Here is a 26,032-nt window from a genome sequence, read left to right as displayed (position 1 = left end):
GACACAAAATTACTAAAAAAGAGACACAAAATGACCAGAAAAGACACAAAATGACTGAAAAAACACTAAATTACTTAAAAAAGACACAAAATTACTAAAAAAGAGACACAAAATGACCAAAAATGACACAAAATGACTGAAAAAACACTAAATCACTTAAAAAAAGACACAAAACCCCCCCACAAAATTACTAAAAAAAGACACAGAATGACCAAAAAAAACCCACATCATAAATATGTTCTGCGTGGTTCACTTGGTCTGTGATATATCCCCCATAACTTCCCTTTATGGATTACTGGGTCTGGGTTCTTATGGGTTAAAAGAGTGATAGAAATGTGAATAGTGATATATGGTAAAGACTTGGGCAGGATTTAGTGCAAGAAAGTGTCAGTTCTCTTAAGTTTTCTGACCTAAAGGCCTGTAGAGGGATCTTTAAGAGGAAGAGCTGGAGATCAGGTCATGCTAAGCTCCCTTAAATGTCATTTAAATCTAATCAGACCAGTTTGCCCAGACTGGTGTGCAGGAAGTCATGAGCTGGGTGTGTGTGGAAAGTGTGTGGAGAGAGGAGGAGTGCCTAAAGAGTGCTACAACAGGAGGGACAGTTATATGATAAGATGTTGCTTTGGATTTCTAACCTAAGTTATTTTATTTCTGTGAAATTTGAAGAGCTCAGCATGGACTGATGGCACAAGAAGATTCCCTGAAGAAGAAGATGAGCTGAATTTTCATCACTTCCTGCAGGTAAATGTTTTTTAAAATTTGTCTTTAATGTGTTTAGTGAAGTGGAAAGCAGCAACAGGAAGACTGACTGTTGTCTTTGCCATTCTCAAGCCTTTAAAACAAGTTATGAGTCCATTTTTTGCAAGACAGTAATATGAAATGTTCCGGTTGTGTTATGCCAACTTTCTTTGTTTAATTAAAATGCTACGTGCAGCATTGTAAGTTATTCCTGCAGCGTTCTTAACTGGTTATTAACAGGTTATTAACTGTTTTGAATTTTGGTTCTAGTGTAGATATCCAAGTCTCAGTAAACATATTCACCATGTGTTGCATGTTCAAATAGAAACACTGAATTATGAATGAAAAAAGTTGACAAAAACGAAAACTAAGGACATTTTCACTATAATTTTAGTTAGTTTTAGTTAGTTTTGTAACCACTAAATACAGTTTCAGTTAGTTATCGTTTTTTTAAAAACTTTTAAAAAAGTTTTTATTTTTATTTCAGTTAACGAAAATGTTTTTTCAATTCTAGATTTCGTTATTTCGTTCATTTTTGCAAGACAGTAATATGAATTGTTCCGGTTGTGTTATGCCGACTTTCTTTGTTTAATTAAAAATGCTACGTGCAGCATTGTAGGTTTTTCCTGCAGCGTTCTTAACTGGTTATTAACAGGTTATTAACTTTTTTGAATTTTGGTTCTAGTGTAGATATCCAAGTCTCAGTAAACATATTTACCATGTGTTGCATGTTCAAATAGAAACACTGAATTATGTATGAAAAAAGTTGACAAAAACGAAAACTAAAGACATTTTCACTATAATTTTAGTTAGTTTTAGTTTCAGTTAGTTATCGTTTTTTTTAAAAAACTCTAGTTTTTATTTTTATTTCAGTTAACGAAAATGTTTTTTCAATTCTAGATTACGTTATTTCGTTCATTTTTGCAAGACAGTAATATGAAATGTTGCGGTTGTGTTCTGCCAACTTTCTTTGTTTAATTAATTAAAATGCTACGTGCAGCATTGTAAGTTATTCCTGCAGCGTTCTTCTTGTTTTGCATGCAGTGTGAGCGAGACAAGCACTATTTGACTAAACCCTCTGATAGGACATTATCATGTCTTTCTTACCACTCCACAGTTGTACCGGTTTTCTTTTACCTCAAAGAATAATCCAACGACCAAAGTATGTCCAGGAAGCGAGCAGCTACAAGGACACTGGACTGATTATCTGGACAAATTTCATGCAGTTCATGCTTGTGCATGGCTGAGCTCTTCGTTTTGGATACAGGTATGTAATCTAAAGGGTAAACCAACTGAATCTTGCAGCTATCGTCAAAAAATATTTTAAAGAAACTTAATATTTTCATATTTTCTATTTAAGCTGCTGTTTATTTAAGCTGCTGAAGTACTTGCCTATGCCTATTTTTAGTACTTGTTTGTTCTTACACCGTAAAAAATGTCCGTAAAATGATAAATGAGTTAATTCAGTTTAAGTAACAATGAAACATCGTGAATATATATCAGCCAAAACGGTATTTTTTTTTTTACAGTTTTTTTAAATACATTACTTCACTGTAAAATACACTGGCACCGTGATTGTAGCAAAAATATACTGTAATATATATACAAGCCATAATTTTTGCATTTATTATTTGTATAAATACTTTTTGTCACTGTTAAATTAACTAAACACCATATCTCTAACAGAAATATACTGTAATATTTAATGATAATTTCTTTAATTTATGAAGCATTTATAAAGATTTTCTTGTCAATCATATTGCAAAACAGTGTTTCTTTTGATGGAAAAACTCTTATTTTTTACAGTAAAATATGCAATAAAATGGCAATCTTTAATGTGAAATCAACAGTGCTAATATCCTTTTACTGTAATATTGGAAAAAGTTGCACCGTATATTTAACCCATAAGAACCCAGACCCAGTTATCCTTAAAGGAAAGTTATGGGGGATATACTACAGACCTATTGGACCACATAGAACACATTTATTATGTTTTTTCAAAAATTCTACCCCTAAATGTCAAAGATCTGTGATTTGACATATATGTTATATTGGGCTTTTATGATATTAATGTTTATAATATTTCTTATTTAAAAAAAAAAAAAAAAATGGACACATTTTCTGCTTACAGAGACACAAATTTGCCTTTTTCTTTGCATCTCCACAACATTTATCAAAATTATGACATTAATAGTGCTGTTTAACAATAAATTAGTTTTCAGATTTGTTCTTAAGTAGCATAATAAGAATAATAAATCAATAATAAATAAAAACAAATAACCATTTGCCTTTTTGTTTGCATCTCCATAACATATATCAAAATTGTGACTTTAATTTGTTCAGGAAATATGGTCAGAACAAGTTAAATGCAACACAGGACAAACTATTAACGGATTAGAATTGTTAAATGGGTTTAAACTTCGCCTAGTAACAAGAAATAAGCTCTCGAAGATTTAAAGTGTTTGTTACACGGGTGTCACCATGGGTTCTTATGGGTTAAAAACCTATTTGGCAATAAAAAAAATTATTCTGAATCTGATTTTAATCTACATTCTGCTTACTGGCTAAATTTAAACTGAGGTCAATCTAGGTCTCCTTTGTGTGCTATTTGGCCTGCAGGACTAAAAACAGGTTTTACTAATGATTTACTAATGATAATTTACTAATTTTTAACAGAGATTTACGGTCAAACAGGTCCTGCATGACATTGTTTTACTGTCCTTGATCAGGGCTGCCAGCCAAGGTTATAATAGTTTTGGATTTTTCATTAGTTTTAGTTTTAATTTCGTTGTGAATTTTTGTTTTCAAATTCAGTTAGTTTTAGTTAGGTCACCTTTGTGTGCTATTTGGCCTGCAGGACTAAAAACAGGTTTTACTAATGAGAAAAAGAGCTCTGTGCTATTTATGTTTCACAGTCAAGCAGGACGCTTTGAAGTGACGCAGCAGGAATTATACCAGTTCTCTGGAAGTGAAGCACCTAAATGGAATTCAGCCATCATTCATTTTAATATTTACACCTGTGTATTTCCTACTGACATGTTAGAAGTATTAGTAATGCTACATTAGTACTTGAGGCTTTGACTAGATAAAGACAGCGAGACACACTTGCAAAGAGGATCAAGTACACAGCAAGGTTATAATAGTTTTGGATTTTTCTTTAGTTTTAGTTTTAATTTCGTTGTGAATTTTTGTTTTCAAATTCAGTTAGTTTTAGTTCGTTTTTAGAGTGAGTTTTCAAGTTTTAGTTTAGTTTTTATTTTTTGAAAATGCTTAGTTTTAGTTTAGTTTTTATTAGTTTTAGTTTTCAGTTTTTTGTAATGGGCTATGTGTTGGGTGCCAGATTCAAAGAGTCATAATACATTTTGCCTTTATTTCCTTTGGTTTATCATATTAGCCCCAATAAGGTTATTAACTGTTTTGTATTTTGGTTCTAGTGTAAACATCCCAGTCTCAGTAAACATATTTACCATGTGTTGCATGTTCAAATAAATACACTGAATTATGAATGAAAAAAGTTGACAAAAACGAAAACTAAGGACATTTTCACTATAATTTTAGTTAGTTTTAGTTAGTTTTGTAACCACACAATACAGTTTCAGTTAGTTATCGTTTTTTTAAAAAACTCTTGTTTTTATTTTTATTTCAGTTAACGAAAATGTTTTTTCAGTTCTAGTTTTCGTTATTTCGTTAGTTTTCGTTAACTATAATAACCTTGCTGCCAGCACGTCCATTATGTGCCTTCAAAGTTCTATAATCTACAATATTGTCCCGTCACATTGTCGCTCCTCCTGTGTTGCAGAGGTGCAGCATGTGTAGGCTGTATGGAGTTGGAGAGTGATGATGATGATGCTGGTGGAGTTTCCTGCCCCGATGGGGCCGCTGTCCGCTGCTGGAGAGCTGAGTATGCCGTTTCCAGACACGGTGAAGTACTGCATCCTGGCCATCTCCATCGCTCTGCTGCTGCTGGCGCTGGGCATCCTGGCATGGCAGGCCTTCAGATGCTGCACACAGACACACAACACACACACCTGGCAAGATCCTGGTGAGTAGATGAGAAGACCAGATGGTGCTGGTGCCAGGTGTTGGACCAGGGCTCTGCAACCTTTACTAACCAAAGAGCCATTGTGCGCCAAAATTTTTTTTTTTATATCGTATTGGAGCCGCAAACCGTATTGCGAGCCTTACAATGAAGATGAAACAGTTTACCGAGTCTAAAATCAGAGCCGGCCCAAGGCATAAGCGAACTAAGCGACTGCTTAGGGCCCTGTGGCCACTAGGGGGCCCCCAAAAGCAATTAACAAAAAATATGTACATATTTTGTTTAATATTTTGCATGCATGAGTGACACTTTCTATATGATCAAAGATATATTATTGAACAAAAATACAATTTTATGTCAACAACGCCAAGATAAAGGAATGTTTTCACGTTTTTCCAAAAATAATAAACCAGATGACACTTTTACAGTAAAAATAATGCTTCACCATTTGGATTGTTGTGTAAATCAACCCCAAGTCACTCTATAGTTGAATGAGATACATTTTTAGATTAAAAAACACATGTGACACCCTGGACATCATTCATTCATTGGTATCATTTGTATCATTATTGTATTGGTATTATTTATGTAATTAACTGGGCCACCCCCTTAAATGTGTGAAGACATATCAGGCTGACAATAGCATAATGTAACAACACTGCCAGAGCCACAATGAGTTTGTAGGTGTGTTAATGATCAACAATCAATATTATTGGCAGAAATAGAGGGCCCCGAAATTGAATTTTGCTTAGGGCCCCATGGAGGCTTGGGCCGGCTCTGTCTAAAATACCTTACCAAGAAAACTAACAGGTCATAATGAGCATTTATTTGTATGATTTTATCAGAATGCAGCCAGGATCTAAGTGCAAATGAAAGGCTGGACACTGAATAAATATCTTAGGAGATTTGGAATCGAAGGGAAGCTAAAAACTAGACTTCATGTTGGCAAAATTTAGAGATGCCGAGCCGGAGACTTTCTGAAGCTATGGTGCACATTTTAGTTGACTAAAATGTAAAAAATAACATAAAATGTATTGCTGTATATAAGCAACACATTTTTATGATTGAAGAATACAAATTGCTTTGGGCCTACACCAACAATCAATGAAAATAAAAATGTAAAGAAATAGAAAATACATTTTATTTAGTATATATTGCAGATGGCCTGATGGCAGGTTGCCCACCCCTGTGTTAGACCAAGGAAATAATTCTCAAATGCAAACTTGTCTGATTTTTACTGCAGGGAACAGTGATCTGCTGTACCCAGACAACAAGTCAAGAACAGCAAGAAACTACTCAGGAGCTCCAAGTACTCGGGTAAGAGGAAGTGGATTTGGGGTTGTGGAAAGAACAAATTAATTGATTTAACCCATAAGAACCCAGACCCAGTTATCCATAAAGGAAAGTTATGGGGGATATATCACAGACCAAGTGAACCACGCAGAACATATTTATGATGTGGGTTTTTTTGGTCATTCTGTGTCTTTTTTTTGTAATTTTGTGGGGTTTTTGTGTCTTTTTTCAGTGATTTAGTTTTTTTCTGTCATTTTGTGTCTTTTTTTGGTCATTTTGTGTCTTTTTTGAAGTAATTTAGTGTTTTTTCAGTCATTTTGTGTCTTTTTTGGTCATTTTGTGTCTCTTTTTTAGTAATTTTGTGTCTTTTTTAAGTAATTTAGATTTTTTTTCTATCATTTTGTGTCTTTTTTGGTCATTTTGTGTCACTTTTTTTAGTAATTTTGTGTCTTTTTTGTGTCTTTTTTAAGTAATTTAGTTTTTTTCTGTCATTTTGTGTCTTTTTTTGGTCATTTTGTGTCTCTTTTTTAGTCATTTTGTGTCTTTTTTGTGTCTTTTTTTCAGTAATTTAGTTTTTTTTTTCTGTCATTTTGTTTCTTTTTTGGTCATTTTTGTCTCTTTTTTAGTAATTTTGTGTCTTTTTTGTGTCTTTTTTAAATAATTTAGTTTTTTTCTGTCATTTTGTGTCCTTTTTTTTTTTTTTTTAGTAATTTTGTGTCTTTTATGGTCATTTTGTGTCTTTTTAAGCCTTTTTGTCTGTCTTTTTTGTGTCTTTTTTAAGTAATTTAGATTTTTTGGTCATTTTGATACTGCCTCCAGCGGCCCTCAGGTAATTTGAGTTTGAGACCCCTGTTCTAGAATATTTAAAGTGTTTGTTACATGGGTGTCACCGTGGGTTCTTATGGGTTAAACTTGTTTTCTCATTATATGTCATATAGTCTGCGGCCACCAGTGGGGAGGAATATTCTGATCTAAGTACTAATACCACACTGTGAAATTACTCCACTACAAGTTAAAGTTCTGCATTCAAAACTTACTTCAGTAAAAGTACAAAATTATCAGCATCAAAATGTACTTATCAGTATCAAAAGTAAAATAACTCGTTATGCAGAATGGACCCACTCAGATTGTTTTATTTTGTCTAAATATATTATTATTGATGCATTTATTTAAGCAGCTTTTTACTGTGGTCCAGGTAGGGCTCATTTTAACTACTTAATATACTTTTATGTGGTTTAATTTATAAACGTGTGTAATCATTTTAAATTGTTTTTTTCTCATGTTAAATCTCGACCTGAAAAGTAACTAAGGCTGTCAGCTAAATGTAGCGGAGTAAAAAGTATGATATTTGCCTCTAAAATGTAGTGAAGTAGAAGTATTAAGTTACATAATACTCAAGTAAAGTACAAGTACCTCAAAACTGTCCTTAAGTACAGTACTTGAGTTAATGTACTTGGTTACATTCTACCACCATTCCACAATATTAGTCATGACCAGATGTCTTTACAAATACACTACCGGTCAAAAGTTTTAGAACACACCACAAACTTTTCCAGAATTTAATTGAAAATGATGCAGTTTAATGTCTGAGTGTACTCTGAAATTAATGCACATTTGCAACATTTAAAATTCTTTATTGAGCATGATAGTGTTTTGAAAGTAAAAAAAAGATTCAAAATCACATTTTATGTTGGACTAAATGACTAAAAAAAGACACAAAATGACAAAAAGACACCAAAAGACTAAAAAAGACAAAAAATGACTTACAAAGACATGAAAATCATTAAAAAAATGGACAAAATAGCCCAAGACTCCATAGAGTTAAGTTGTTAACCCATTTCTTGTTCCCTGAAAAAGGCCTACTTGTATAATTCTGAAATGTACATTATTTTCCAGTTTTGGTTAAGCTTACCTTTTTTTATTTACCTCTGGCAGTTCACCACTTACCTTTGTACCCTTTCAAGCTGTTCATTTGACTTGAACTGCTTGAATTTCAATAAAAAACTGGAAAAATTGGGGTGTTCTAAAACTTTTGACCGGTAGTGTATGTAGATATCCTTTATATGTAAAAACTTAAGCAGAGCCACTGTTGGCAACTTTTGGGGAAGTTGCTGTCCGTAAACACTCAGAAGACAGTCACCAATAGTTCCTGGATGTGTGTCTTAGAAAGGTGAATCTGAATTATTAAGGCTAACTTTTGAGTTTTGATCACGTGTGGTTTCTTTGGTGGTGGTTCTTTTGGTGGTATGTCTTTTCATGTATGAAGAATAGAATAGAATAGAATAGAATAGAATAGCCTTTATTGTCATTGTATGTATACACAACGAAATTGGAGTGCACCTCCCATTGGTGCAAAATAAGAAACTCAAAATATATATATACATACACGGAGAAAAAATAAATAAAAATAGAATAAATAAATAAATAAAACAAAATAGACTTTTTACATGGGCTGTGCTTAAAAATGTGTCCTCAGATATTGTTCAGTAAATTGTCCTTGTGGAGTTCTTAGACTTATGACTGGCTTGTTATGGAGTTCTACATTTGTAATGTAATTGGTTTGTATGAAGGTTATGACAGCAAGTTTATTATGGAAGGCGTGATGTGTGTTTAGTATTGTTTGATAAAGACTGATGGACTATTTAAATAAACAAACCCCGTGTTAAGTAAGGTAGAGAAGATCTGTTGGAAAGCACTTAAAAAATGCTGGACATTTTCAGGTATGGCCACTGCAAACAAAAATATAAAATAAAGGATAAAATCCAGGATAAAATCAACTCTTCCTGGAAGATGTAGATATACTGTTATCTGCCAGTTCAAGACTAAGTGAATTATACATCTGCATCAAGGTTATTATAGTGAACAAAAACTAACGAAATAACGAAAACTAGAATTGAAAAAACATTTTCGTTCACTGAAATAAAAATAAAAACTAGAGTTTTTAAAAAAACGATAACTAACTGAAACTGTATTGTGTGGTTACAAAACTAACTAAAACTAACTGAAATTATAGTGAAAATGTCCTTAGTTTTTGTTTTTGTCAACTTTTTTCATTCATAATTCAGTGTTTCTATTTGAACATGCAACACATGGTGAATATGTTTACTGAGACTGGGATGTTTACACTAGAACCAAAATACAAAACAGTTAATAACCTTATTGGGGCTGAGATGGATAAATAAAAGGAAACATTAATTATGAACTCTTTGAATCTGGCACCCAACACATAGCCCATTACAAAAAAAACTAAAACTAATAAAAACTAAACTAAAACTAAGCATTTTCAAAAACTAAAAACTAAACTAAAACTAGAAAACTCACTCTAAAAACTAACTTAAACCAACTGAATTTGAAAACAAAAATTCACAACGAAATTGAAACTAAAACTAATGAAAAATCCAAAACTATTATAACCTTGATCTGCATAACAACAGGACTATTTTGATACATTAATACTGTACAATAATGTTATTATTCATGTGAGAGGAGTGAGGTTTGCTGAGGTATCTGTCTTGTTGCTGCACTTGCAACATATGAGCTGTGTTTGAGAACTCTGTCACATTTTATTTGAATAATCCACTGTTTCCTTCCTGTCACCTGACTCATTAAGGTCCTGCTGAGTGTAAAAACAACGTGTCGTTTTTACAGTAAAAACAACAAATGGTTTGGGCAAAATTAAGGGCGGACAAAATGATTGAGGAGCAGTTTCAACCAGTGGTGGAAGAAGTATTCAGATCCCGTACTTAAGTAAAAGTACTAATACAAAACTATGAAATTACTCCACTTCAAGTAAAAGTCCTGCATTCAAAACTTACTTAAGTAAAAGTACAAAAGTATCGGCATCAAAGTGTACTTAAAGTATCAAAAGTAAAAGTACTTGTTGTGCCGAATGGACCCACTCAGATTGTTTTATATATTCTAAATATATGATCACATTATTTGTATTGATGATTTTATGTAAGCAGGGTTTTAATTTTGTAACGATATGGCTCATTTAAGTACTTAATATACTGTTATAAGATTTGATATAATAAAAAAAGTCTAATCACCTTAAATTGATCATGTGTTTTATGTTGAATCTTGACCTGAAAAGTAACTAAAGCTGTCAGATAAATGTAGTGGAGTAAAAAGTACAATATTTGCCTCAAAATGTAGTGGAGTATAAGTATAAAGTTACATAAAATAGAAACACTCAAGTAAAGTACAAGTACCTCAAAATTGTACTTAAGTACAGTACTTCAGTAAATGTACTTAGTTACTTTCCACCACTGGTTTCAACATAATACACTCATAATCTTAAGTCTTATTAAACATGGTAAACTGTTATAAATTACTTTAACAAAGTATCTGAACTATTTTATCTATACTATATATTTTTATGTTGACTGTGAAAGATTATAGTGTAAGGTGTTCCCGATATTTTGTCCAGAATCATTAGTCTGTTGAGATGCTCCGAATAGGCAGCGTTGTCTATGTACATAAAGATTAATATTGTTCAAACAAAGGAGAGTTGGGACTTGTCACTAGTTAAATAGTGCTGCAGCTGTTAATAAAACACCACTGGTAGAAATGGCCTGTGTGTCTGTGTAGCGGCTTAGTACTCTTTCTGCGTTGTGTGATATGTATTGAGACCAGGACATCTAGTTGGCATCCAGCCATTTATTCTGAAACTGATGAAATAAAAACAGGTGCATCCCTCGTTTCCCCACAAGGTCTGAATGCCCGACAATAAACACAAAATCCAAAAATCATACACAAAATCCAAAAATCATACCTGATGAAATAAAAACAGGTGCATCCCTCTGAAAAATATAAAATTAAAAGACACGTTAAGTTTCTACTAAAATAAAGTTAAATTAATATATTAAAGAAAAAAGACGGAGCTCATAGCCCGTAACCTTACCATTACCCCACAAGGTCTGAATGCAGCTGCCCCCGGGGTGCGCGACACTACACCCCAGGGGTGCTGCGTTCAATACCTGTGGTTTTTTTAAGATAGCAAGTGGAATCACTAATACCTGATTAACTATGTTACACCTGCATGCTCCCCAGGTAGAGGACGTTGGCACGGAGGTCCACAGGCTGAGTCGCTGTCTGTCTCAGGGCTTGTTTCCCTCCTCAGCATCCAGCCAGGCAGACAGAGACCTGGGGGACCAAGCTGACATTAAAAAGGTACATTACTGTATAATCCTGTTGTCTTGTGACTCCACATTTTTTTATTTGCCGCTTCATTCTCATCTAATGGTAGCCTGAGTGGGTATACCCAGACTGCCTTGCGCGCTCGAATTTAATTTCGAACCTCCATCCAGTCTGGCAACCAGAGAGGTTTCTTAGCCCTGTTTTAGGGATCCAATCACCAAGGTTTTAATAGTTTTGGATTTTTCATTAGTTTTAGTTTTAATTTCGTTGTGAATTTTTGTTTTCAAATTCAGTTAGTATTAGTTAGTTTTTAGAGTGAGTTTTCTAGTTTTAGTTAGTTTTTAGAGTGAGTTTTCTAGTTTTAGTTTAGTTTTTATTAGTTTTAGTGTTAGTTTTAGTTTTTTTTGTAATGGGCTATGTGTTGGGTGCCAGATTCAAAGAGGTCCTAATAAATTTTGCCTTTATTTCCTTTGGTTTATCATCTCAGCCCCAATAAGTTTATTAACTGTTTTTAATTTTGGTTCTAGTGTAAACATCCCAGTCTCAGTAAACATATTTACCATGTGTTGCATGTTCAAATAGAAACACTGAATTATGAATGAAAAAAGTTGACAAAAACAAAAACTAAGGACATTTTCACTATAATTTTAGTTAGTTTTGTAACCACGCAATACAGTTTCACTTATCGTTTTTTTAAAAACTCTAGTTTTTATTTTTATTTCAGTTAACAAAAATGTTTTTTCAATTCTAGTTTTTGTTATTTCGTTAGTTTTCGTTAACTATAATAACCTTGCCAATCACAGAGCGGGGAGGGACGGCAAGACGATGACGCGTACTACTCGGCAGGCAGAAGCTTGTAGTTTTCTTACGGATCCAACATGGCTGCTGCAGACGCGAAACTCTCTTTAGCTGTAGATGGTGTTTTAAATAGTTTAGAGCGAAAGTTGAAAGGCGAAAGGTCTCTGGGCGGCTCCGCTGTCCCCCGGCTCGTATCGGGATCATCGGCGTTATGGTATCGGGGCTATTAGCGCCGCTAGCTAGTAATAGTACTAGTAATAGTACAAGTGTTTTTTTTTTGTCTTAAAATAGACTAAATAAACATAATCTGAAGAAATGTTATTATTTTATTTTTTTGGGAAGTTTTTGGGGTTTATTGCCCGTAGGCAACATTGTACCATCACAGTGCACACAAAAAAGGTGAAAAGGTTTTTTTTCAATTTGAACATTATTTATTTAATAGACATGAGTAAAATATTCAGTAGATTCAACAGGGTACAATACAAAACATTTTAAATTTAAAAACATCAAAAGGAACTTTTTTTTTTAACTGGTTTCTTGTCTGGAGTAGCAATTTTTTTTCCCAGATGGAAAAGGGCCAGGAAATGACGTTTTGAGTGCTTTAATATGGCGCAAAATGGCAAAGCTGTTTTCTTTGGAAAAGTTTGCACAAAAGGGTTTCAATATGACCTCCTGGAGGTCATGTGACAAATTAAATCATTGCTATTGGTTCCCTATATTCTTCCCTCTTTTTTAAAGTACTGCATCACTCAAAAACATGACTTGTAGAAATTTGACCGGCCAAAAATGGATATGTTGCCTGAAGGCAACCATAGAGCAGCTATTCTCAACCTTGGGGTCGGGACCCCAGTTGGGGTCGTGAGATGATTTCTGGGGGTCGCCAAATCATTTTGGAAGTCAGCTCTGTCTCCACTGTGTTAAAGTGTTAATGTGTTAATGTGTTTTAGTCTTTTTGGTCATTTAATGTCTTTTTTTTGTAATTTTGTGTATTTTTTTGTAATTTTGTGTATTTTTTGGTTATTTTGTGTCTTATTTTGGTAATTTTGTGTCTTATTTTGGTAAATTTGTGTCTTTTTATGGTCATTTTGTGTCTTTTTTGGTCATTTTGTTTCTTTTCTGGTGAATTTGTGTCTTTTTTGGTCATTTTGTTTCCTTTTTTTGGTCATTTTGTGTCTTTTTTGGTCATTTTGTGTCTTTTTTTGGGCCAATTTCAAGTGAGCGGGAGTCGCGGACAACATGCATGTTAAATTGGAGGTCGCGACTCAAAAAGGTTGAGAACTACTGCCATAGAGGGTTAACCATTTACACAGAAATACATGTATTTCATTTTTTCAAGCAATGTCAACAGCAGCATATCTACTCTATTATTCCAGGTCGATGGATCGCTACGTTTTTCCATCTATTACGACCAACTGCAGTCCCAGCTGGTGGTCACCGTCCTGCAGGTGGAGGGGCTTCAGGAGCTCAGCCAGACACGCAGCCTCCAGCCGTTTGTTAAGCTAAGACTTATGTGGGCAGATCCACAGGGAGTGGAAGCGGAGGACTGCACGGATGAGGTAATTTCATCTTCATTAGTGACCACATACAATCTCTCAACAAGTGACATCATTACATTAATTGACCCACTTAGTTACGGTTGCTATGCCCGACAAGCTTCCAGGACTGTCAACAGCCATGAGTGTTTTTGGAGAAATACCTCCGTGAGGTTAGCCTGGCTAACACCAGACTAATCTCAAATGAGGTCAGTCTGGAAACCAGCCGTTCATTTTTCCGTAGAGGAGGTGTGGTTTACGATCCTCCAGAGCCGTTTATTGAATGTCTATCAAAGCGTCTGTAGGTAGCTCTTAGCCAATCAGATCAGTTATACCAGATGACGTAGTAGAGCAACAGAAATTGATGTTTGTTGTGTGTGTGTGTGTGTGTGCTGTATAGGGCGAAGGGACTCCACCTGTCCTGTGGACAGTGCTGCAGGAGTGGCGGACTCGCATTGTGAAAGGCAGCTGTAGCCCTTTATTTGGAGACCAGTTCAGCTGTATTCTGCAAGAGGATAAGGAGCTTCATCACATCAACCTCAGGATGGAGGTCCTGCAGCACACACACCCTCCTGTCACACTCAGTATCTTTCAAACCATAGGATATTGTTTTTTGTCAGTTGAAGAACTAAGATGGAAACAGAAATGTTTCCTTATGTGTGATTCTGTAAGTAAACTGTCTGTCATGTGTCTGTGTCCATCTCAGGTGAGGGACTTTGATAAATTTTCCAGACACGCAGTGTTAGGAGAGGTGAAGGTTCCTTTAGGGCAGCTCAACATCTCCTACCCTCTAGAGCTGCAAGAAGACCTGATGATACCCCAGAAGGTACTTTTGCTAGTTTAGAATCAAGATTCATGTGGAATTTCTGTGCTTAGACGATGATTGGACGAGTGAATTTATCATTATGTTAAGGATTTTATTTGGTAACACTTTACAATAACCATCATTTATAAATGGTAAACAGATAGTTTATTAATGTTTAATCATCATTTATAAACTGTATATAGGCCATTTAGAATGGGAAATAGAAAATGTATTATTGTTGAACTATAATTTATAAATGCCAAATAGAAGGTATATTAATGTAAGTTGATAGTTTCTTTACCATAAACAAACAATTACATTATAATGATTAGTTTATTAATAGTTTTGCACTCATTATAGCATTTTAACACCATATTAAGTATGTAAATTATTTCAAAATGATTCTTATACCTTTAAGAAATTGTTTGAAAACAATTAAAGATTAAATATGTATAGAATTTTGTGAATGGTTAATAATTGGTTTATAAACGCTCTATAAACATCACTTAGATGGTTATTGTAAAGTGTTACCTTTTATTTTTACTGTTTAATGTCTGGAACATATCACATTGTAATGTTTATTTTTGCCTGAAATATCTTTATGTAGTATTAGTTTACTTCAGTTTACTGTAAATCCCACTACCAAAAAAAATAGATCTGAATTACGATTATGGTGTAGCAATTATTTCTTTAATTTTGTCAGTAATATATTTGATTGTGCTCACCTAGTATTTTTTACCTGTTGAATGCTGTTATTAATGGTCTCACAATCAAGGTTATAATAGTTTTGGATTTTTCATTAGTTTTAGTTTTAATTTCGTTGTGAATTTTTGTTTTCAAATTCAGTTAGTTTTAGTTAGTTTTTAGAGTGAGTTTTCTAGTTTTAGTTTAGTTTTTAGTTTTTGAAAATGCTTAGTTTTAGTTTAGTTTTTAGTTTTTGAAAATGCTTAGTTTTAGTTTAGTTTTTATTAGTTTTAGTTTTTTTGTAATGGGCTATATGTTGGGTGCCAGATTCAAAGTGGTCATAATAAATTTTGCCTTTATTTCCTTTGGTTTATCACCTCAGCCCCAATAAGGTTATTAACTGTTTTTTATTAACTGTTTTCTGAATTTTGGTTCTAGTGTAAACATCCCAGTCTCAGTAAACATATTCACCATGTGTTGCATGTTCAAATAGAAACACTGAATTATGAATGAAAAAAGTTGACAAAAACAAAAACATTTTCACTATAATTTTAGTTAGTTTTAGTTAGTTTTGTAACCACACAATACAGTTTCAGTTAGTTATTGTTTTTTTAAAAACTCTAGTTTTTATTTTTATTTCAGTTAACGAAAATGTTTTTTCAATTCTAGTTTTCGTTATTTCGTTAGTTTTCGTTAACTATAATAACCTTGCTCACAATATAGTTACTTTATCAATTTTATTTTTGGAAACATATTGTCTGCTAAAATGGTTATCCTCCCCACTTTCTGGACAGGATCTTGTAGGAGAAGTGCTTCTGTCTTTAAAGTTTCTTCCCACTTCTCAGAGACTTGAGGTTGGACTGCTTAAGGTCAGAACAGTCCTCACTGAAATGTGCTCAGATGCAGGTAAATAACAAACACCTTCATTTCATTTCATTTCATTTTTTTCATTTTATTAATTCTTCTTTTCGAACCGAAAAACAAAACAAAAAAACCCAACATAAACTACAACAGCGTAGGCTAGATGCATATACATATTCATACACATACTCACATAGACACCATTAAACAGATGTACATAAACATATAAACATTTACACACATACAGTATATAAAGCCCTATACATATACATGCATCTGCCCCGTTTAACCCATAAGAACCCAGACCTATTTATCCTTAAATGAAACTTATGGGGGATATACCACAGAACAGTGTTTATGTTTATGATATTTCTTATTTTAAAATTAAAAAACTAGACATTTTCTGCTTACAGAAACACAAATTTGCCTTTTTCTTTGCACTTCCACAACATATATCAAAATTGTGACATTAATAGTGCTGTTTAACAATACATTATTTTTCTGATTTATTTTTAAGTAACAAAATAAGAATAAATCATTAATAAAAACAAATAACTTTTTGCCTTTTTGTTTGCATCTCCACAACAAATATCAAAATTGTGACTTTAATTTGTTCAGTTCCCTATTAACAGAGTAGAATTGTTAAATGGGTTTAAACTTAGTCTTGTAACAAAAAATACGCTTTTTGAAGTTAGCTACTTTTTTCACATTCACATTCACACAGTCACATGACCACCACACCAGCGTGTTGAGTATACGTCGCTTAGGGATTTAATGAGTTAAAGGAACACTCCACCGTTTTTTCATATTAAAACATGTTATTCGGTCAAGTAAGACGAGTTGATACAGACCTCTTGCGTCTCAATGCGTGCACTCAATCGCCCTGGCGCACGGCGCCACTTGGCTAGCACTTAGCTTAGCCCAGTTCATTCATTAGGATCCAAACAGATGGACAGTTAGAAGCGACCAAACTCCTCCACATCATCACTCCTGAGGGGAGAAGATTTTTCAGGAGTGATGATATTACTGCGCCGAGTCAAAGTGCTCCCAAGTGTTATTCCGCCATACATTATAGTTATCCTTTTTATCCGCTTAGAAAAGCGCCACGTTTTATTTTGTGTCGCCATACTTGGTCGTTTAACTACTCGTGTAGCTGTATTTAAATAGGGAAAACGTGGAGGAGTTTGGTCGCTTCTAACTGTCCATCTGTTTGGATCCTAATGAATGAACTGGGCTAAGCTAAGTGCTAGCCAAGTGGCGCCGCGCGCCAGGGCGATTGAGTGCACGCATTGAGACGCAAGAGGTCTGTATCAACTCGTCTTACTTACCCGAATAACATGTTTTAATATGAAAAAACGGTGGAGTGTTCCTTTAAGGTGAAGCAAAAAAGCTGAATATGGGAGATTATAGAAGATTTAAAATGTTTGTTACAGGAACCCATGGGTGTCACCATGGGTTCTTATGGGTTAAGTAATAAGATAGAAATAAGAACCAGTTAACTTAATATTCAATACGCATTTCCTTATATCATTTTGGTTCGAAAAAAAAGGGAGTAGGCTGAAGTATAAAATACTTATCTAGGCCTCTCCCCTGATACTCAACACTTCAAAAATAAGAAATTATATCTCTATATATAGCCACTTAACCCATTGAGGCCTGAAAAATTGCTGGGCGATTTTAAAATAAGCCTCTAATTTTCTGGAAATTCTGGAAAATTCTGGGAAAAAAAGTGTCAGTTCTTCAACTAAATAATAGATTTTTCAGCCTCTGTAGCAGATAGAAATGAAATTCAAAAAGGTATTTGAGAGCTTATAAAAATACTACAAAACAACGTATCCGCTTTCCAGGCGTCAATGGGTTAATGTCAAATAAATATGTATTATTATTATTATTATTATCATTATTTATTTACTTATTTTCTTATTAGTCAACCATAGTATATCAAATGAACATATAACTGTCATACACTTCCAGTATAACACACAGTTCTGATTGTCCTTCTGTGTGTTGCACAGCCTTGTACGCCAGGATCAGTGTGCAGTGCAACCAGTGCAAGCTGAGGTACCAGAAAACCTCTGCTGTGGCCCACTGCCTGGTGACGGTCTTCAACGAGGTCCTCATGTTCTCTCTGCCTGAGTTCCCTCTGGAGCAGTGCAAAATACTGGTTTCTGTGTATCAGACTCACACGGTGAGAAAATCAGCCAAACATCTGATCGGACAGTTGACTGTGGGGAAGGAGAAGAATTCAGAAGACAAGCACTGGAGGCTAATGATGTGTTCAGTCCGCCAGCCAATAGCAAAGTGGCATGGTTTACTTATCTGACTTACAGTAGTGTTCAATATAATAGCAGTCCAATGTGACTAACCAGATTAATCCAGGTTTTTAGTATGTTTTTATTGCTACATGGCAAACAAGGTACCAGCAGGTGCAGTAGATTCTCAGAAAACCAACAAGACCCAGCATTGGTGATATGCAGCTCTTATGGCTGGGCAATTGGGCAATTAGTTGAAAAAATATAAAAATATAGCAGTGTCTGCTGTTGACTTTACAAACACACCCCTTTCAACTAATTACCTAACTCAGCTATTCTCAACCTTGGGGTCGGGACCCCAATTGGGGTTGCGAGATGATTTCTGGGGGTCGCCAAATCATTTTGGAAGTCAGCTCTGTCTCCACTGTGTTAAAGTGTTCATGTGTTAATGTGTTTTAGTCTTTTTGGTCACTTAATGTCTTTTTTTTTTGTCATTTTGTGTGTTTTTTGATCATTTTGTGGTCAATTTGTGTCTTTTTTGGTAATTTTGTTTCCTTTTTTTGGTCATTTTGTGTCTCTTTTTAGTCATTTTGTGTCTTTTTTTGTCATTTTGTGTCTTTTTTTGTCATTTTGTGTCTTTTCTGGTCATTTTGTGTCTTTTTTTGATCATTTTGTGTCTTTTTTGGTCATTTTGTTTCCTTTTTTTGGTCATTGTGTGTCTCTTTTTAGTCATTTTGTGTCTTTTTTTGGTCATTTTGTGTCTTTTTTTTGTCATTTTGTGTCTTTTTTTTTTGTCATTTTGTGTCTTTTTTTATCATTTTGTGTCTTTTTTATCATTTTGTGTCTTTTTTGATCATTTTGTTTCATTTTTTTGGTAATTTTGTTTCTTTTTTGGGTGATCTGAACTGTGTGTGTGAGATTGTGTTCAGTGAGCGGGGGTCGCGGACAACATGCATGTTAAATTGGGGGTCGCGACTCAAAAAGGTTGAGAACTACTGACCTAACTAATAGCAATAAAAAATATACTAAGAACCTGGTTTAATCTGGTTAGTCACATTGGACTGCTATTATATTGAACTCTACTGTATAAATACTGGCCTGCTCTTCTTGGCTGTGGATTGACTGACTGCCCAACTGAAACCTTGGGTTACTCAGTCTACTTATTCACTCACATCTCCTTTATTTCTTTTTCCCCCTTTTTTAAAGCTCAAAGTGTCACCATATTGAAAGAGTTCTAAATATCTGACTAACTCTTTAGTTGTGCAACCACTCAGTGCAACTGTGTTGTTTGTGTTACTGTTATATTTATCTTTAAGATGAGCTGTTTTCTTTTGTGCTTGTTTTAAAAGCTCATTCTGCATTATTAAATGTTGCAATTCTAATTGTTTTGCAATTCACTGTGAATAAGATAACTAATTAATGGCTTGTATGCAATATAAAGTAAATTATGAAATGCCAAAGAAGGGAATTTTAACTGAAAATCAAGCCGATGATAAGTAGACTCTTTCTGGAAAAAAGCTAAATAAAACCCAACACAATATTAATGCATTTAGTGGGAAATGTTTTACTTTTTAGGGGACTTAAATTTAGGGGATTTCAAGAGGCTTTTTACTGAATGCACTGATGACAGGCCTTTGCCGCCATCTATTTGTTTTGTTTGAGAAATCAGGAAACCTAAGCACTCTAATTCTGACCTGAGAGCAGACAGTACCTGTAATCAGTCACTCTGGGCTGGAACTAATAGTAATGACTGTTGTAAATTATACGTTTCATACTGTTTATTAACACATTTTCCATTTAGTGTATCAAATGTGAATACACTACTGGTCAAAAGTTTTAGAACACACCAACTTTTCCAGAATTTAATTGAAAATGATGCAGTTTAATGTCTCAGTGTACTCTGAAATTAATGCACATTTGCATCATTTAAAATTCTTTATTGAGCATGATAGTGTTTTGAAAGTAAAAAAAAAAGATTCAAAATCACATTTTATGTTGGACTAAAGGACTAAAAAAAGACACAAAATGACCAAAAAAAGACACAAAATGACCATAAAAAGACACAAAATGACAAAAAAAGACACAAAATGACTAAAAAAAGACACAAAATGACCAAAAAAGACAAAAAAAAGACACAAAGTGACTTACAAAGACATGAAAAGAATTCAAAAATGGACAAAATAGCCCAAGACTCCATAGAGTTAAGTTGTTAACCCATTTCTTGTTCCCTGAAAAAGGCCTACTTGTATAATTCTGAAATGTACATTATTTTTCAGTTTTGGTTAAGCTTACCTTTTTTTATTTACCTCTGGCAGTTCACCACTTACCTTTGTACCCTTTCAAGCTGTTCATTTGACTTGAACTGCTTGAATTTCAACAAAAAACTGGAAAAATTGGGGTGTTCTAAAACTTTTGACCGGTAGTGTATATTTGCTTCATCATCATTAATAAAGAAGTCCCACACTTTACTGCCCCTTCACTGTGCAGCTATTTGCAGGTGATGGATAGATGAAAGAACACACACCAAATGTTTTCTGTATTACATGCTCTGTAAAGTTTTATTTGATCTACTGGGTACTTTATCAAATTAAGATAAGACTGCAGAGTATACACACAGTCACTTATGTACTCAGTGTTAAATATGAAAAGGAACAAAAAGACAATTATATAAATAATATACTGCATAAGAGACCAAGGTTATAATAGTTTTGGATTTTTCATTAGTTTTAGTTTTAATTTCGTTGTGAATTTTTGTTTTCAAATTCAGTTAGTTTAAGTTAGTTTTTAGAGTGAGTTTTCTAGTTTTAGTTTAGTTTTTATTTTTCTTTTAAATGCTTGGTTTTGGTTTAGTTTTTATTAGTTTTAGTGTTAGTTTTTTGTAATGGGGTATTTGTTGGGTGCATGATTCAAAGAGGTCATAATAAATGTTTCCTTTATTTCCTTTGGTTTATCCATCTCAGCCTCAATAAGGTTATTAACTCTTACAGTTCTGGGTGTTTTGAATTTTGGTTCTAGTGTAAACATCCCAGTCTCAGTAAACATATTCACCATGTGTTGCATGTTCAAATAGAAACACTGAATTATGAATGAAAAAAGTTGACAAAAACGAAAACTAAGGACATTTTCACTATAATTTTAGTTAGTTTTAGTTAGTTTTGTAACCACACAATACAGTTTCAGTTAGTTATCGTTTTTTTAAAAACTCTCGTTTTTATTTTTATTTCAGTTAACGAAAATGTTTTTTCAATTCTAGTTTTCGTTAACTATAATAACCTTGTAAGAGACATATCCTAGGTATACTCGATATTTCAGTAAATTCAAATCAGTCATCCATCTCTGAGGCTCACAGGTCTGTGTACAAAATAAATGTGTTTTCTCCTTTTGTGACTACAAATTGAAAACACAAATAAACTTTGTACACAGACCCTCATAGCAGTTGTGAGACAAATTATTTAATGCATAATTTTACACCTCAAAGAAATGGAGATAGCTGGATGAGTAGTTTATATGCTCCAATCAAAATGATTACATTTGGTTTGTGTGAATGCACTGTGGTCATATTTGGACAAAGAATTTGTCACTAGAGAGATGACAACACCACCATAATATGTCAGACCTCCAAGGAACAGCAGGCTGTAACATTTCCATACTAGGTCATCATAAGATAGATAGATAGATAGATGGATAGATGGATAGATGGATGGATGGATGGATGGATGGATAGATAGATAGATAGATTACTTTATTCATCCCCGAAGGGAAATTCGGTTGTCACAGCAGTCCGGTATTCAAGTACAATAAAATACAATAGAATAACATACTGAGGTAGCATAAATAAAAACAACAATAGAAAAAAACACAGAATAGAACAAGGACACTTAATAAGTTAAAAAAAGAACATCAGTTGGTAGGATGGTTGACAAGATGATGGTAATAATTAAACTGGTGATATGATGGCAACAATGCTATAGTAACTAGACGGTATATAACAATAATAATAATAATAATAATAATAATAGAACAGTATATAATATGTAATAATAGATAACAATATAAAAATAAAATGAAAAATATAAATAAAGTAATAAGTAAAATAATATGATATATAATAATAATAATAATAGTAATAATAATAATAATAATAATAATATATGAATAAGGCCGGTATAATAATAATAATAGTAGTATATTACAGTATATAGTAATAATAGTAATGGCAGCAACAGTATATATAATAATAACAGTAATAATGTTGTCATTGAGACCAGGGGCTGGATTCACAAAGCATTCTTAGGAAGAAAATGCCAAAGTGCCACTTTTTTCTTAACTTTGCTCTTAAGACAAAATTTAAGATTTGGTATTCATGAAGAAATTCTTATCTTTTATTTAGTTTTTTTTTTCTTAAGTTTTTTTTCCTGAGATGGAGCTTGAGAACAAATGAGATTCTTGAAAACAAAGTTCTTATATTTATTTTTATATTTCTAAATAACTTTAAGAGAAGCCCCCATCAGTGAAAAGGTAAGTCTTGATATGGATTTATTTACACATTTGTATGACAATTATTTGATTTCTTTAATATTTAGTACAACCCTGGACAATGTAACAAATTTTGTTCATTGAAGTTGGTCAGTGAATGTATCACATAAAGCTTATTCTGGCAGTTGATATATAATAGAAATGTCCTTTAAGTCTGTGTGACATGTATGCCTGTTCCTAGATTACACTACGATATACTCTTAGTAAATGACAGAGGCAGCTGTTGTGTTTCATACTACTTAATTTTGTGTGCTTGCTTGCAAAAGCACACTAACTACTCTTCACCGGGCTTATTTTGTGTGCTTGCTTGCAAAAGCACACTAACTACTATTCACCGGGACTATTTTTATTATTATTTTGTGTGCTTGCTTGCAAAAGCACACTAACTACTATTCACCGGGACTATTTTTATTATTCTTCCGTTTCTTCCGTGTCATTTTTCGGTCGACTACTCCTCCCAGAGTTTTGCTCGCACATACACAAAAAAGGTATCAAATCGACCGGCTCGCCCATGACAAGTGTGCTATGACTTTTATAAGGGTTCCGACAAACGGTTTTCAAATTATTGGGCAAAAACACGTCAAAAAATCCCCCCAATGTAACCCTATGGAGAGTCTAGAGTGGGGATGTCATCAAACAGAGTGTAGAGGGAGAGAAGGAATTGTCAAAAAATAAATTTGAAAACTGCGCTCCAGGCCGCAAATTTCACTCTACAGAAATAATTTATACATAGAAACGTAGGAAAATTTGTCCTCTCACTCACAATCCTCTGGTAAAGCTGTTAGAGTTATAGTTTTGGCGCAGGACTCACAGATGCACAAACAAAACGCACCAACTGCCTCATTGGCTCCCATATTAAAAACGCAGGAAGATTTCATAAAAAAGTAGATGTAATTGTTTTTTTAAATCGCTCTAACAAAGCTATTTTTTCATTTTTCTTAAAAAAAAATATATGTAGACGTTGAGGAAGAACTCAGGATGCTCAAAGTGAAGTCGGATCAATGATAGGTATTATGGTTTTGCCAAAAATGCTTTCTGTTCGAGGCCAGAATTTTCAGTTTGTCCACCTCTGTCTGCGGAACTTTCTCCAACAGCAGTTAATTTCAGTTGATTGCTCTGCTCTTATTGGTCGACTCCACCTGGCCACCTGGTTGCTTAGCTACCAAAGCCTCCCCCCTCCCTCCAACACAGACATTCTAACTGATAACTGTCAGTTTACTCTAAGTAAACAGACTTCATAAAACATGAGACCTTATAACTTGACCATACATTGTCCAATCTTCCTCAAACTTGCCAAGCATGATGATGGTTCATCACTGACCACTTATACATAACAATGTTTCATAAATTCCCGCCCTTTTTGATTAGCCACGCCCCCTTTCATAACTAATGAACCGTTTCTCCTAGATACTTGTATGAGGTGTCTGTGAACTCAGGACAGAGTCCCTGTTTAACTGCTGATTCAAGCCACGCCCCCTTTGAGTGACCACGCCCCCTTTTACTAACTTGTGAACCGTTTGTCCTACAGACTTGTATGAGGTGTCTGTGAACTCAGGACAGAGTCCCTGTTTGACTGTTGATTTGAGCCACGAGAATGATGGTCCAGAGGCAAGCACACAATCAAAATTTCTTTAGAAATTTTCTAGTTATTTTTAATCTTCCGTTTCTTCCGTGTCATTTTTCGGTCGACTACTCCTCCCAGAGTTTTGGCCGCACATACACAAAAAAGGTATCAAACCGACCGGCTCGCCCATGACAAGTGTGCTATGACTTTTCTAAGGGTTTCGACATACGGTTTTCAAATTATTGGGCAAAAACACGTCAAAAAATCCCCCCAATGTAACCCTATGGAGAGTCTAGAGTGGGGAAGTCATCAAACAGAGTGTAGAGGGAGAGAAAGAATTGTCAAAAAATAAATTTGAAAACTGCGCTCCAGGCCGCAAATTTCACTCTACAGAAATAATTTATACATAGAAACGTAGGAAAATTTGTCCTCTCACTCACAATCCTCTGGTAAAGCTGTCAGAGTTATAGTTTTGGCGCAGGACGCACAGATGCTCAAACAAAATGCACCAACTGCCGCATCGGCTCCCATATTAAAAATGAAGGAAGATTTCTCAAAAAAAAAATTTAACAGTTTTTTAAAATCGCTCTAACAAAGCCATTTTTTCATTTTTCTTAAAAAAAAACATATGTAGACGTTGAGGAAGAACTCAGGACGCTCAAAGTGAAGTCGGATCAATGATAGGTATTATGGTTTTGCCGAAAATGCTTTCTGTTCGAGGCCAGAATTTCAAGTTTGTCCACCTCTGTCTACAGAACTGTCTCCAACAGCAGTTAATTTCAGTTGATTGCTCTGCTCTTATTGGTCGACTCCACCTGGCCACGTGGTTGCTTAGCTACCAAAGCCCCCCCTCCCCCCTCCCTCCTCCAACACAGACATTCTAACTGATAACTGTCAGTTTACTCTAAGTAAACAGACTTCATAAAACATGAGACCTTATAACTTGACCATACATTGTCCAATCTTCCTCAAACTTGCCAAGCATGATGATGGTTCATCACTGACCACTTATACATAACAATATTTCATAAATTCCCGCCCTTTTTGATTAGCCACGCCCCCTTTCATAACTAATGAACCGTTTGTCCTAGATACTTGTATGAGGTGTCTGTGAACTCAGGACAGAGTCCCTGTTTAACTGCTGATTCAAGCCACGCCCCCTTTGAGTGACCACGTCCCCTTTTACTAACTTGTGAACCGTTTGTCCTACAGACTTGTATGAGGTGTCTGTGAACTCAGGACAGAGTCCTAGTTTGAGTGTTGATTTGAGCCACGAGAATGATGGTCCAGAGGCAAGCACACAATCAAAATTTCTTTAGACATTTTCTAGTTCTTCTTCCGTTTCTTCCGTGTTGTTTTTCCGTCGACTACTCCTCCCAGAGTTTTGGTCGCACATACACAAAAATGGTATCAAATCGACCGGCTCACCCATGACCAGTGTGCTATGACTTTTATAAGGGTTTCGACAAACGGTTTTCAAATTATTGGGCAAAAACACGTCAAAAAATCCCCCCAATGTAACCCTATGGAGAGTCCAGAGTGGGGATGTCAGCAAACAGAGTGTAGAGGGAGAGAAGGAATTGTCAAAAAATAAATTTGAAAACTGCGCTCCAGGCCGCAAATTTCACTCTACAGAAATAATTTATACATAGAAACGTAGGAAAATGTGTCCTCTCACTCACAATCCTCTGGTAAAGCTGTCAGAGTTATAGTTTTGGCACAGGACGCACAGATGCACAAACAAAACGCACCAACTGCCTCATCGGCTCCCATATTAAAAATGCAGGAAGA

At 34.4% G+C, this 26,032-nt stretch overlaps 1 protein-coding gene across 1 annotated transcript; it reads left to right on the top strand.

The window, feature by feature from the left end:
• The first annotated feature begins 309 nt into the window (after positions 1 to 309).
• syt19 (synaptotagmin XIX) lies at positions 310 to 18,609 on the top strand. Its single transcript, XM_059335535.1, has 10 exons — positions 310 to 741; positions 1,856 to 2,005; positions 4,538 to 4,780; positions 6,021 to 6,094; positions 11,123 to 11,242; positions 13,381 to 13,563; positions 13,940 to 14,089; positions 14,246 to 14,365; positions 15,823 to 15,934; positions 17,905 to 18,609. Exons 3-10 carry the CDS (start codon positions 4,576 to 4,578, stop codon positions 18,210 to 18,212), a joined length of 1,272 nt encoding a protein of 423 aa, XP_059191518.1. The 5' UTR covers positions 310 to 741; positions 1,856 to 2,005; positions 4,538 to 4,575; the 3' UTR covers positions 18,213 to 18,609.
• The last annotated feature ends 7,423 nt before the right edge of the window (positions 18,610 to 26,032 follow it).

Source organism: Centropristis striata, chromosome 6, assembly GCF_030273125.1.
Source record: "Centropristis striata isolate RG_2023a ecotype Rhode Island chromosome 6, C.striata_1.0, whole genome shotgun sequence".
Taxonomy (NCBI): Eukaryota; Metazoa; Chordata; class Actinopteri; order Perciformes; family Serranidae; genus Centropristis; species Centropristis striata.
The sequence above is the reverse complement of the archived record's forward strand: the minus strand, read 5'-3'. Positions and strand labels throughout refer to the sequence as shown.